General features: G+C 39.0%; 1 protein-coding gene across 1 annotated transcript in view; it reads left to right on the top strand.

Moving 5' to 3' along the window:
* Positions 1 to 4073: 4073 nt before the first annotated feature.
* The window catches only part of TERT (telomerase reverse transcriptase), a 34304-nt gene continuing 24805 nt past the window's right edge, over positions 4074 to 13572 (top strand). Inside the window, exons 1-4 of the mRNA XM_088131395.1 lie at positions 4074 to 4407; positions 7977 to 9843; positions 10315 to 10513; positions 11858 to 12047. Coding sequence (XP_087987521.1) covers positions 4171 to 4407; positions 7977 to 9843; positions 10315 to 10513; positions 11858 to 12047 — 2493 coding nt within the window. The 5' untranslated portion in view covers positions 4074 to 4170. The remainder of the gene's footprint in view (positions 4408 to 7976; positions 9844 to 10314; positions 10514 to 11857; positions 12048 to 13572) is intronic.

Here is a 13572-nt window from a genome sequence, read left to right as displayed (position 1 = left end):
TCCCCAAAGCCCCCTGGAAAACTTTGGTCTTCAAAAGCTTCCCAAAGGTCATTGCAAGGGGGACCCTGTTCCACATTGTAGGTGCCATGATGGAAAAGCAGCATCTACCTTCTCTTTAGGCAGATTGCTATTGTGGCAGTCCATTCTTAAGTACAAGTTGTCCGTAAGTTGGATGTTCTTAACCCAGGGACTGCCTGTACAGTATTTCATTTTGTTGTTACAAATACTTTGTGACCTGGGATGGAGCCTTGTCCATGACCTCTCAATAAGGTTGAAACTAGCCAAACCGGGAGAAACTTGGCCATTCTATTGCATCTAGTAAATGCATTAGCCTTGGTGTAGTCCTGTCAAGAGAGGAATAGCCAACCTCTCTCCCCACACTTGAATGTTTATATCTTGCCAATCCTTACACAGAAGTTACTGATGTATTATCAACACCCTCATCTGACAAATACAAGAAACTGAAGCTGAAAAGATAGTATTGGGATGGCTTTAGGACCAATAAGCAGACATATGGGTCCAAAACACCCCACCAGCTCTTTTTTATATATATATATAACTTTATTAAAAGTTTTAAAAAGAAAAATAAAACTAACAAGAACAAATATTTAGAATAAAGAAAAAAGAGAAGACAAAGAGAAAAGTGCAGGAAAAAAAAGGAATATAAAGAAGTAGCTTCCGATTTTCTTTACAGCAGTTATAGATATAAATTAACTTTTTAATCTATGGTTAGAGCATGACTTACATTTTTTCTATAATTTTTTTTTAATCATCAAAACCATATATCATTTCATTTTTTCTGTTTCACACAAAAAGTCTATAAGGGGTTTCAAGTCAGCATTAAATTTAGATAATGTCTTTTCTCTGATCAAAGCTGTCAGTTTGATCATCTCAGGAAGTTCCATCATCTTCATCATCCATTCCTCGATTGTGGGTAATGTTGAATCTTTCCACCTTTGTGCATATAATAATCTCGCTACAGTTATCATGTATAAAAACAAAGTTCCATGACTTTTTTCTGGTTGCCTGTCCATTAGTCCCAAAAGAAAAGTCTCTGGTTTCAATTGTACTTTAACCTTTAAAATCTTCTGAATTAATGTATGTATTTGTATCCAAAATGTTTTGGCTTTTTTACATGTCTACTAAACATGATAAAATGTCCCTTCATGTTGTTCACATTTCCAGCAAAGATTTAAGGTACCTTTATACATTCTAGACAATTTCTCTGGTGACAAATACGAATGATACATCATTTTGTAAAAATTCTCTTTAAGATTATAACATAATGTTAATTTCAATCCTTTCAACCACATATTCTCCCACTGTTCCATTTGTATATTGTAACCAAAATTTTAGCCCATTTTATCATACATTCTTTCACTTGTTCTTCTATTTCAAATTTCAATAGAAGTTTATACATTTTAGCAATAACGTGTTCAACATTTGTACAGTTCTATTTCAAACTCAGTCTTACAATGCTCAAAACCGAAAGTTATTTTACCTACTTTTAGTAATTGCACATAAGAAACCCATTGACAAATGTACCCTTCTGTCCACAGATCTTCTCTTGATTTTATTTTGCATTCTCCTTGACAAAATTCTAATACATCACAATAAGTTAACCATTGGTGTCTACTTATTTCTCTTCTATGAAATGCTTCTTGTGCTGAGAGCCACAAAGGTATTTTTGGACACAACCTGGATTTATATCTGTTCCATATTCTCAGTATGGCACGTTGAACAAAATTATTTTTTGAAAATTAACCTTAGCTTTATCATACCATAAATATCTATGCCATCCAAATCTCAAGTTATGTCTTTCTAGCTCCAAAAGCCTTCTGTTTCTCAACAACATCCACTCTTTCATCCAAACTAAACAGGAAGCTGCAAATACAATTTTAAACCAGGTAACCCCAATCCTCTTCCTTTAACATCTTGTAACACCTTATATTTAACTAGTGGATTTTTCCTCTACAACACAAATTTAGATGTATCTTTCTGCCATTGTTTAATTGGTACATCATTCCATCTCTTAACATAATTATTTTGAAACAACATTCAATTCTCAATCTTAAAACCTGTTTTATTCATAAATTCTGTTTGATCTTGTATCTTCATATTTTTTAACATTATTGTCTTCTGTTGCTAATGCACCAAATTCTTTGTTTTCCCATTAATATTTCAATTCACTTTAAAGGGTCTTCCAAAATCAGCACCAAATCATCTGCAAAAGCTCTTAACATCGTCTCTTTTCTCATTTTTATGCCCCCAATCCTCTCATCTCGTCTCATATCTCTATTCAATGTTTCAAGGACCAAAATAAACAGAAATGGAGACAATGGGCAGCCCTGTCTTGTTCCTTCTTGGATCTCAGGTGGTTTTGTTAAATCTCCATTAATTTGTGCTTTCTGTGAAGCATAAAACAACTTTGCCCATTTCATAAAATAGTCTCCAAAATTCATATCATCCCAAACTGTAAATAAGAAAGTCCAGTTTAAATTGTCAAAAGCTTTCTCTGCATCTAAAAAAATTAATGCAGCTTGTTTTTCGTTATGCTGTTCCAAATATTCTAGAATATCCAGCACAGTTCTAACATTGCCTTTTCACTGTCTTTTAGGTTAAAAACCCACATTGATCTTAATGAATAAATTCCTGCCAACTTATTTTCAATCTATCAGCTGAAGTTGTTATGAACAATTCATAATCATCATTCAGGAATAACGATTCTAGCTCTCGAGGAGGAGGAAGAGTGCTTCTACACAGCAGCTGAGTCTTCTTTGGTAAAAAGGCACTGAAAGCTACTTAAGCCTGCCAAGTCACTGCTTAACGAGCAGTGGGAGAAAAACCAAGATAGTAATCTCAAAGTATCCCTTAGTGTTGGGAGCTCTGTGAAGTCATAATTCCTTGAAGTTAATGAAAGCTGCAATTCAGCTAGGCTACAAAGTGCAGAAGAGCTGAGTGGGATTTGGTGTTATGTTTTATAGCTAGTTAAATCTGGTTGAAACTTACCTATCAAGGAACTAGCCAACGGATTGTTTTAAATAACCAGAAAATACTGTGCAATCTCCGATTCATTCAATTTCCCCCCAGTCCTGGAGAAATACAATTAAGAGCCTAGATTCCTTACACTGGATTCCCAGATGCAAACCCATTGGACTTTGTGTCACTCATTTCTGAATATCAGTAAATCTATTTATTTTTTTATATGTGTGTGTGTGTGGTGTTGTTGTGGTTGTTGTTGTTATTATATGCTGCCCATCTCCCCCAGAGGGTGACTCTGGGCGGCTCACAAAATAAAACCTGAAACAGTTAAAAATATAAACATCCACATTAATTTAGTTAAAAAGTCAAACTATATAAAAAGACCATATACATAAAAAGACTAAAAACATTCAAGATGGCGGGGGGGGGCGAGTAGAATCAATTACCCCACGAGCCAATTCCAAAGGTGGTACTATACGAATCGTGGTACTATTTAGTCTTTTCTTGAATCTAAGCAGCTACCTTACACCCACCCAAACTGCTTATCCTCCATTAGCTTCTCCTTCTCTACGACGGCCAACGCATATCGGGGTTTCAGACAGAAATTTGGCCACCTCTACCTGCTAACTGGTCCTGTTCCGCCCGTGCTCCGCCAATCAGCTGATCTCGTCCTTCAGGCGGCTTGCTTACCGTACTTTTAAGAACATACTTAAAACCTCGCCAAGCGTGACCCACCGCCAGCATCAGCCCGTCCCGCCTTGCGCGTCCATGAGATAAATTCTGAATGTCGCGCAATCTACACCCCGATCTTCTGTGTATCCACTAGCCTTTAAATCCTACTTGGGCACGTACAGTTTGGTTCCTTTTGACTTCAGTTCCCATAGTCCTGCCTGAATTTTACACTGCACCTTGCAGGAACTCCCACATCCTGGCGTTCAGAGTCAACATCACACACTCCCCCCAACCGCGCGTTACGGAAATGGTCGCGCACAAAGGAGCGCAGGGCGGGGGGCCTGGCGAGAGCAGCACCTTTTCCCGGGCTGCCCCAAAGGCCGCGGCTTCCAGCGCCTTTAGGAGCCAATAAGCGACGCGCGTCTAGTTTCACTGGGCGGGGCCAAGAGGCCGCGCGCGGGGACGACGGAAACCTCGCTCCGTCGTCCTCTGCGAGGAGCTTCTCTTGCGCCCTCCATGGACCGATCCCGGCGCTGGAGAGCCGTGCGAGAGCTGCTGCGCGGCTTTTACGCGGAGGTCCTGCCGCTGGAAGAGTTTGTGCGGCGCCTGCAGATGCGAAGTCTTGCGGAGGACCCTCCAGAGCCTCTAGTGCAGGACGGGGACCCCCGAAGCTACTGTAGCCTGGTAGCCCAGTGCCTCGTGGGGCGGCCGGCTGCCTCCAAGGCTCTCCCTGCTCATTTTGTTTTCCAGCAGGTAGGTGAGCAGATCTGCGTTTTACCCTGATTGCCTTCTGCCTCACCGCCCTCGGGGAGAAAACAAATCTATGAAGCCCGTTTAGGGTACGGTACCCTCATTTGCGGCTTGGTACCCCCAACGTACCAAGGGCCAGCCAAGTTATGGTAGTTCTCGATGCAGAAAATCCGGAAGCGTCTCCCTCCAGAAGTTCAGAATACGTATTTTGGTTACTGTATAATTCGTTTTCTTTTCTCTTTCATCATTCTCTTTCAGCCCCTCCTCGCCACTTCAGGTGGGCTTCCTTGTTCTGCCTGTAGATGGTTGCACTGTTTTAAAACAATGGAGTAATGTGACATCTTAAAAGTTATTAAAGGCTAAATGGTGGGCTTTGGGGACTCATGGGGTGTTTGTGATGCTGGTGTAGTGTGTATGGCTAGCTAATCAAAACAGCCATTTCACAGAAAGAAAAACCGGTGAGATAATATATAAGTAACTGGCTTAACATCCCTAAAACAGGCTAGCAGCTGTATCTGTGTCTACCCCCATCATTTGTTCTTCCTTTGTTTAAAATCATCACTTACATTCTTTTAAATGCTCAATAAGCATCACACCTCTTACATTTCTTCCTGCAGGGCTTCTTCCAATATTTTCAGTTGCTTTTTTTTTTTTTTTTGCTCTGCCTTTTTCACCCTCAGGTGCGCTCTTGTTTCTGGGTCATCCTTATTTCTTTCTCAGTTTCCTTTAGTCACCTCCAGCCCTCTCCTGATTCTACAGTTGCCTTTCCTCTTATCAATCAGCAGCAGTGGCATTTCCCTTTTTCCTCTCAGGAGATGTTGTTAATGACTTGTTAAGTCATTGTTAAATGACTTGTTAAGAACACCTCTGGATGCATTTGAGGTTCAAAGCCTTTCAGGAGGAAGAAAGATAGTAGACACCTTGAGGATACCTGTACACTTTTTCATTATTGTAAAATGAGCCTCCTATAATTTCTTTTTTTTAATAAATTGTATTAAAAGTTTTAAAGAGAACCTAAAAACTAACACAAACTAATACAGAATGAAAGAAAAGAAGAAGAAAAGTGCAGAAAGAAAGAATAAAAAGAAATAGAAAAGGCTTCTGATTTCCTTTGCAGCAAATAAAGTATAATTACAAAGTATCTCTTACTCTATGATTACAAAAAAAAGCTCACTTTTTTCTATTATCCAATTTTTTTCTAATCATCAAAACCACAAGTCGTAAATACATTTTTTCTGTTTCATGCAAAAAGGCTATAAGGGGTTTCTAGTCAGCCATAAATGTAGAAATTGTCTTTTCTCTGATCAAGGACATTAATTTAGCCATCTCCGCAAGTTCCATCATCTTCACCAACCATTCCTCCATTGAGAACCTTTCTACTTTTGGGCATATAATATATGACAGCTGTCATATATAAAAACAAAGTTCCATGACTTTTTTCTAGTTGCCTGTCCATTAGTCCCAAAAGAAAAGCCTCTGGTTTCTGTTGTACTTTAACATTTAAAATCTTCTGAATTAATGTATGTATTTGTATCCAAATTTTTTTTGGCTTTTTTACATGTCTACCAAACATGATAAAATATCCCTTCATGTTGTTCACATTTCCAGCAAAGATTTGAGGTAACTTTATACATTCTAGACAGTTTCTCTGGTGACAAATACCAATGATACATCATTTTATAAAATTTCTCTTTAAGACTAGAACATAATGTAAATTTCAATCCTTTCTGCCACATATTTTCCCATTGGTCCATTTGTATATTGTAACCACATTTTTTAGTCCATTTTATCATACATTCTTTCACTTGATCTTCTGTCTCATATTTCAGCAAAAGTTTATACATTTTAGCAATAACATGTCCATCATTGGTACATAATTTTATATTTATTTCATACTGTAAGAATGGCTTGCCTGACATAATGATTTTTGAAATCTACATTAACCTTAGCTTTATCATACCATAGATATCCATGCCACCCAAATCTCAAATCATGTCCTTCTAACTAGCCTTCTATTTTTTAACAACACCCACTCTTTCATCCAAGCTATACAACAGGCAGAAAAGTATAATTTCAAATCTGGTAGATCCAATCCTCCTCTTTCCTTTGCATCTTGTAGTACCTTATATTTAACTTGTGGTTTTTTCCCCTGCCATACAAATTAACATCTGCCATTGTTTAATTGGTACATCAGTTGTCAAACCGGGTATTGTCTGAAACAAAAATAACATTCTAGGTAAAACATTCATCTTAATCACAGATATTCTACCCAACAATGACAATTGTAGTTTATCCCATCTTGGCATATCTTTTTTAACTTAATTCCATGACTTAACATAGTTATTTTGAAATAACACACTATTTGTTATAGTTATACCCACATATTTACCTTCTTCTCAATCTTAAAACCCATTTTATTCATCAACTCTGTTTGGTCTTGTATCTTTATATTTTTTGTTAACATCTTTGTTTTCCGTTTATTAATCTTGAAACCTGCTAATGCCCCAAACTCTTTTAATTTACTCGTTAAAAGTACAATTCCCTTTAAAGGATCTGCCAAAATGAAGTAATCTGCAAAAGCTCTTAACTTATATGATTCTCTTTTAATCTTTATGCTTCCTATAATTTCTTATAGTTTTTCTAATCTATAAGAAAATGGGTATGAATCTGTGCAGGTATTGTAATCCCACATGTTGATTAATGCAAATGAGCCACTTTTCTGAGATTTTACTGGACTCTAGATACAATTATAATAATTAGAAAAGTGTTTAAGCAGCTTATGCCCATTTTTGTTTGCTACTAGAAGTACCACAGACTTCAAGGTACAGTGGTACCTCGGGTTACGAATTTAATCCGTTCCGTGACTCTGGTCGCAACCCGATTTGTTCGCAACCCGAAGCAAATTTTCCCATAAGGTTCAACGTAATTACCGTTAATCCGTTCCGGCGTCCACGGACCACGCGTCAAGGGCAGAAAAACGGCCGCAGACCACGTGGCACAGGCAGAAAAATGGCTGCGGACCATGTGGCATGGGCGGAAAATGGCCGCAGACCACGTGGCACGGGCAGAAAAATGGCCGCGGACCACGTGGCACGGGCAGAAAATGGCCGCAGACCACGTGGCACGGCGGAAAATGGCCGCGGATCCGGTTCGTACCCCGAGGCGGAGTTCGCAAACCGAGGTAAATTTTTGCAGCCAGAGCTGGTCATTACCCGAAAAGTTCGTAAGCAGAGGCGTTCGTAACCCGAGGTACCACTGTATGTCTGTAGAATTCAAGATTGCCATGCCAGCATCCACCTCTAAAGCAAGCCTTGTTGTTCTGAGATCTTCCTTCCTGCATTAAGTGAAAGATGCTGTATAAGCAGGCCTTGGGAAGTACTCCAGTCACATTTTCACTGTGGTGTTTGGTAGAAGTATCTATTTTTTTCATCATGAGCATAGCTATCCGCTGGTATGTTGAGTAAGGTAGGATTTTTTTTTCTTGCATTTCTATTCCATTCTATGTAATCAATACCATTTGTAATATATCCAAAATTCTGCTAAAAAGATAGTACTTTTTTGCTATTTTGCAGGTTTCCAGTCTGAATGATGTTGTTGCAAGAGTCATTCAGAGAATCTGTGAAAAGAAGAAAAAGAATGTGCTGGCATTTGGTTATGCCCTGTTGAATGAAAGTAATTACCAGTTGCCCTGCATGCCAAATATTTGTAGCTACCTGCCTAATAATACGACAGAAACCATTCGACAGAGTGTGCTCTGGGAGATAATTCTGAACAGAGTTGGGGATGATATCATGATGTATGTATTAGAGCACTGTGCTCTCTTTATACTTGTGCCTCCCAGCTGCTGTTACCAAATCTGTGGACCGCCCATCTATGAACTTGGTTTAAGAAACGCAACACCCCCGCCAAAGTTTCTTAGACAAAGGATTCCTGGGCCTTCACCTTGTGTCTTAAAGACTTATCTCCATAAAAGATTTCAGTCTTGTAGGCGGTGTCCCAGAAAAACAAAGTGGAAGAAATGGAATTCTGAAAGACAGAGATGGAATGAAACACAACAATACAACAATCAGCGATCTTTAGTAGCTCAAAGAGATTCTGGACAAAACCCTACAAAGAATAAGCAAATTATGAGAACCGGTGACTACAAAGAAAAGCAGCAAATGCCCTCGCTTTGCCCATCGTTAAGAACACAATTTTTAAAAAGGAAGTGGACAGGCCAGTGTTATATTAGTGCCAAGAAAATCAAAATCATGACAAAGGAGGAGGATCTAGAAAAAGATACAAGAAACCCAGATTCTGTAAAAAGCCAAAATCAGTTGATTCTAGATTGTAGTAGCAATGATGCTTCTAGGAAATGTATACAATTGCATTCAGAAGGATTAACTCTTGTGAACTCTGTTCCCCAGAGTGGTGGAGCACAAATGTCTGGGATACCTAGTGCAGCTATTGACAATCAAGGGGTTTTGATGTGTGAAAAACAAGATAGTAAAACACTTTGTGAATCTGACCTTCAACCAACATGCAATGCTAGGCTGCCAAAGCTGGTAACTGGAGTCTCTGATATTAGTTCTGCGCAGCCGGGGACTGCAAAACATGTTCTGCCAGAAAAAGACCTTAAAGCTTGTACATCTAAATCTGTTGGGAAATCTTACAATAGCATTTCTGTCATGCATATTGAGAGACATTCTCTCTTGTATTCCTACCAGCATTTGAAAGAGTGTTTACCTAAATTGTTTGTATTAAATCACTTGAAGGGCCATCCAGCAGGAGGACGACACTTAGTAGAAAAAATATTCTTCAGCAGTAAGTTTCTGAAGCAGCCTGGCAGTTCTAGCATTCAAAGCGGTCCTAAGAAAAAGAGGCTTCCAAAACGCTACTGGCAGATGAGAAGCGTGTTCCAAGAACTGTTACAGAACCATGCAAAATGTCCTTATCGAGTAATACTGAAAAGGAATTGTCCCATTTCAGTTTCTGGAACAGACAAAATAGGCATAGGAGAGCAGAGTTTCAAACAAAATGGCCACCAAGCAGAGCGAACCTCATCAAGAATACAGCAGGTTAATGCTGTAGAAGGCTGCATCACAAGCAGATCAGATGGCTTGACCCCGTTTTCAGAAACAGGCACTTCAAGCAGAAGCTCTGAAAGAACTGAATTATTTAAAAAAGAAGCTAAAGAACAGGTCTTCCAAGATTCCTCCAGTTCTGACTTCATGGCATTGCTGAAACAGTATAGCAGTCACTGGCAAGTATATACTTTTGTGAGGGAATGCTTAGAGAGAGTGGTGCCTCCTGCGCTTTGGGGTTCGAACCACAACAAGTGTCGCTTCTACAAAAATGTGAAGAAGTTTATCTCCCTGGGGAAGTTTGCCGTGTTTTCTTTGGAGGAATTGATGTGGAAAATGAGGGTCAGTGATTGTGCTTGGCTTCGTCTCACCAAAGGTATTTAACTGATATTTTCAAGAATAAAAGCAGCATTTCCTGAAGGTATCTTAAAATGGCATTTTGACATTCTTAACTATACGTGTAAATTGGCTTTGTAAATAGGAGCACAGGGAATTATTACTTAGAGACATTTTATTAGCCTGCCTGCTTGCTTGGGAAGGCAGTTCTTCAGATACTGACCTCTTAGGCAGAAGAAGTTGATGTTCCTACTATAAGATTTAGTGCATGCATTGGAGAGAACTGTACATACAATCACTTCTTTGTTTTATAATGCAGCATTGTTAAACTGTAAACGCATTTGCATTAGACCCTTCACAATCATTATGGTTTGCATAGTTATATCTCTGTAATAATTTATATCTTGTAAGATAACAAGCTTTTATCTTGGTTGTGGGAATGACTTGAATAGAAGTTCTTGTGAGAACTGAAATCTTGTTGATTGTCACTAAACCTGGATTCTGCTTATAGAAAGTGGCCATTTTGTTCCTGCCTCCGAACATCGCTTTCAGGAAGAGCTGATGTCTAAATTCCTGTACTGGCTGATGGACTGCTACGTTTCAGAGCTTCTCCGATCTTTCTTCTATATCACAGAGACAACATTTCAAAAAAATTTACTTTTTTTCTTCCGAAAGGCTATTTGGAGCAAATTACAGAGCATTGGAGTCAGGTATTAGAAAACCAGTAGCTCAAAGGTGCAAAGAGAATATGGATTCCCTTTATACTAGGGGTGGAGGATTCTGCCCTACAGACCTAATCTAGGTTGCCAGGCCAGGCCATTAATCTTGTAAATCCTTAAGGGTGGCACTGCTGCAGTTACTCCAAGCTTTTCTTGGGGTGGGAAGATGCTATACTGCTAAAGGTGCCTGTGCTGGGCAAGGCAGGAAACAGGAGGCCCTGCTTTGCACTGCACAGACTGACTTTCTATAGAGATCCAGCAGTCGTCATGTGTCCCTGCGTGGGCAGAAGAGCTGTGTCCAAGGCTAGGTCATCATTTCACCTTGAATGGAGCATGGTTGTTGGTTTGGGGTTGTTGATTTGGCCTTCCCTTAACCCCTTACATCTGATGTCATCTAAAGCACCCAAGCAGGTAGAAGACTAAATCCGACTCCTTATCCCTACTTTTACCATCACCTATGCTTGGAAGCTCTTAGTGCTGAAACTGGACAGTTGCTATTCTATTGTGAACAGACTAATTCTCTTGCTAATCCTTTCAACTATAATTTGCCTAATTTGGGATTAGAAATTAGAGGAAGTTCAATTAATCTGCATGTGCTTTGAACAAATGCCCCCAGGAACTGTGGGTCCATGAAGGAAAAACCTGCCTTGGCTAGTCATACACCTCACAGCTATGTCCTGTGATTGGAACCTATTGGGGTTGGTGGGGAGGAGCTTATACCAGCAGAGCTCCTCCTCAGTCAGAGGAATTTTCCTCAGATTGTAATTCCCTTCATCTGAAAGACTTCATGCATATGTTGGTAATGTATCTCATGCATTTTTGTGGAGTTGGATTCAATGTTTCTTGTGAGATGTAAGTGTGAAGTTGCCTCGAATCAGAACTCAACTTCGGATGATTATGGACATACTCACTTAGTTTTCTTGGCAACACTCTGTCATTCCTTTCTTCCGGGTTGATTTATTTTGCCTTTCCTGTCAAGCCTGTTGCCCAGATGGTCCCTGAAGGTTTCTATCCAAGTACTAATCAGGCTTGACACTGCCTGTATTCCAAGCCCAGATGTGGTTGGCCAGATGATGCCACTTGCTAAAACTTTTATTGGATGACAACACAGTAGTTAGAAGTTAGAATATTATGCCTTAGTATTGTGCCTTAAAATAAAGTGGCAACTTAGATGTCATTTAAGGAGCGATTTCTATTGTTTTCTTTCTATTGTGTCCTATTTTTAGTGTAAGCTGCCTAGAGTCGCTTTGGCGTTGGGTGGCCTCTAAATCTTGTAAGTAAATGACATAATCTGCTGTGTATTACATTTTAAAGTACTACCAACTTCCATTTTAGGAGCCATCTGGCCAAAGTGCAGCTTCGTCCTTTATTAAAGGAAGAGATTGAAAATTTGCAGCAGAGAAAGTGTGTTCCCCTGGCATCAAAACTCCGATTCATCCCCAAACCAAATGGGTTGAGGCCTGTGGTCAAGCTGAATAGTGTGATAGGAGCAGAAACATTCTGCAGAAAAAGCAGAGGCAAAAAGGTTCTTAATTTATTAAGTTAATTCAATATTACATCAACCAAATTCATGCATTTGGGGGACAGCAGTCTTGAGATGTATGTTTTGTACACTTAGATTGTTGTCCTTTCTCTTCTCTAAACCTGTTCCAATTTGTTTACATCTTCAAAATGTAGTATCCAGAATTAAACACAGTGTTCCAGTTGGGATTTCATTTGTATGGAATAATCAAACTATTACTTCTCTTCATTTGGAAAGTATGCTTACAATTGCAGTCATGTTTTTATTTTATTTTGCAGCAGAATCCTCACATTGCTGATTTACATCCAACATATGATCAAACACAATCCAAGCATCCTTTTCATATATATTCTCTGTGCATTTCTTCTGCATTTAGCTTTTATTGTTGTTTTGCTTAAATGCTGAGGGTAATATTTTTATTTGTTGAATTACTTCCTTTTATTTTCAGCCCAGCCCAAGATAATTTTGAACATGATTGTTTATCTCTCCCAATTTCATGTAGTCCATATATTCAATAAAAACTTGCTTCCCCTATTTATCCCCAAAATGATTAAAAATGCAAAGCAGATCTGAGGCAAATCAAATCAGTATTCCTATCAAAATCCTCTCTGTAATGAATCAGCGATGACCATTCCTTGTGTACACTTTTCAACCAGTTGTGAAGCCATTTGATCTTGACTTCTATTTGGAGTGGTAGCAGTGTGCTAACTGAAATAATAGGACAACAGAAAGGTTAGGTTAGAGCATCTCTGAAAATACTTTTGGCACCTGAAGTGCAATTCATCCAGCCCCTTTTAAGATAACAAAATATTTCTTATGAAATGCTTCTCAGTCTTGAACTGAAACCTTTATCCTCTTAATCATGCTACTTTTGAATGATTGCACTGGGGAGCTGACACCTTGTTAACGTTTTGCCATGTATTCTGACATGCCCACTGTTTCCTTCCCATTGTTTTTCCTTCAAGACCAACTTGCTCCTTGCATTGCTTGTCAGCTTCATCTGGCAATTCCTAGTTTTTCTTGTGCTGCTTAGAGATCTGAGTACTCAGTTTTGCTTGTTTTGGGTGACCTTGTGTTCCCTTTATTTATCCTTTTCACGCAATCGAGTTCACACATCTTGGGCTTCTTTCCTCATTCATTTATCTTGTCTCAAATTCTTTGTAACCTTTGTTACAAAGATTAAAAACCTTTGTATCCTTCATTAAAATGTGTTTTTTTCCAAAATTCAAGAGGCAAGTTTACCTCTGTTCACACTTAGTTTTAATAAGGTAAAGAATTTATTGATTGATTACTTTTACACTCATTCTGTATTCCACCAACCATATAACTCTTAAATGGCTTACATTAATCAAAAACAAACCCATAAAATAAACAATTCCAAAGAATAGCATTGTTACACCAGCCAGTAAAATACAGAGCAGCAACCCCCAACAGGTTATGATCCAAACATGGCAGCAGCCAAAACCATCTGGTTCCAAGAACAGTTGCAGCTGGCACACTCCTGGCCATGGCTTCCCACCTGCTGTTC

This window comes from Python bivittatus, unplaced genomic scaffold (assembly GCF_059951505.1).
Source record: "Python bivittatus isolate LINGU-HERP-01145 unplaced genomic scaffold, Pbiv_v1 ctg000960_np1212, whole genome shotgun sequence".
NCBI lineage: Eukaryota > Metazoa > Chordata > Lepidosauria > Squamata > Pythonidae > Python > Python bivittatus.
This window is presented reverse-complemented; position numbering and strand designations above follow the sequence as displayed.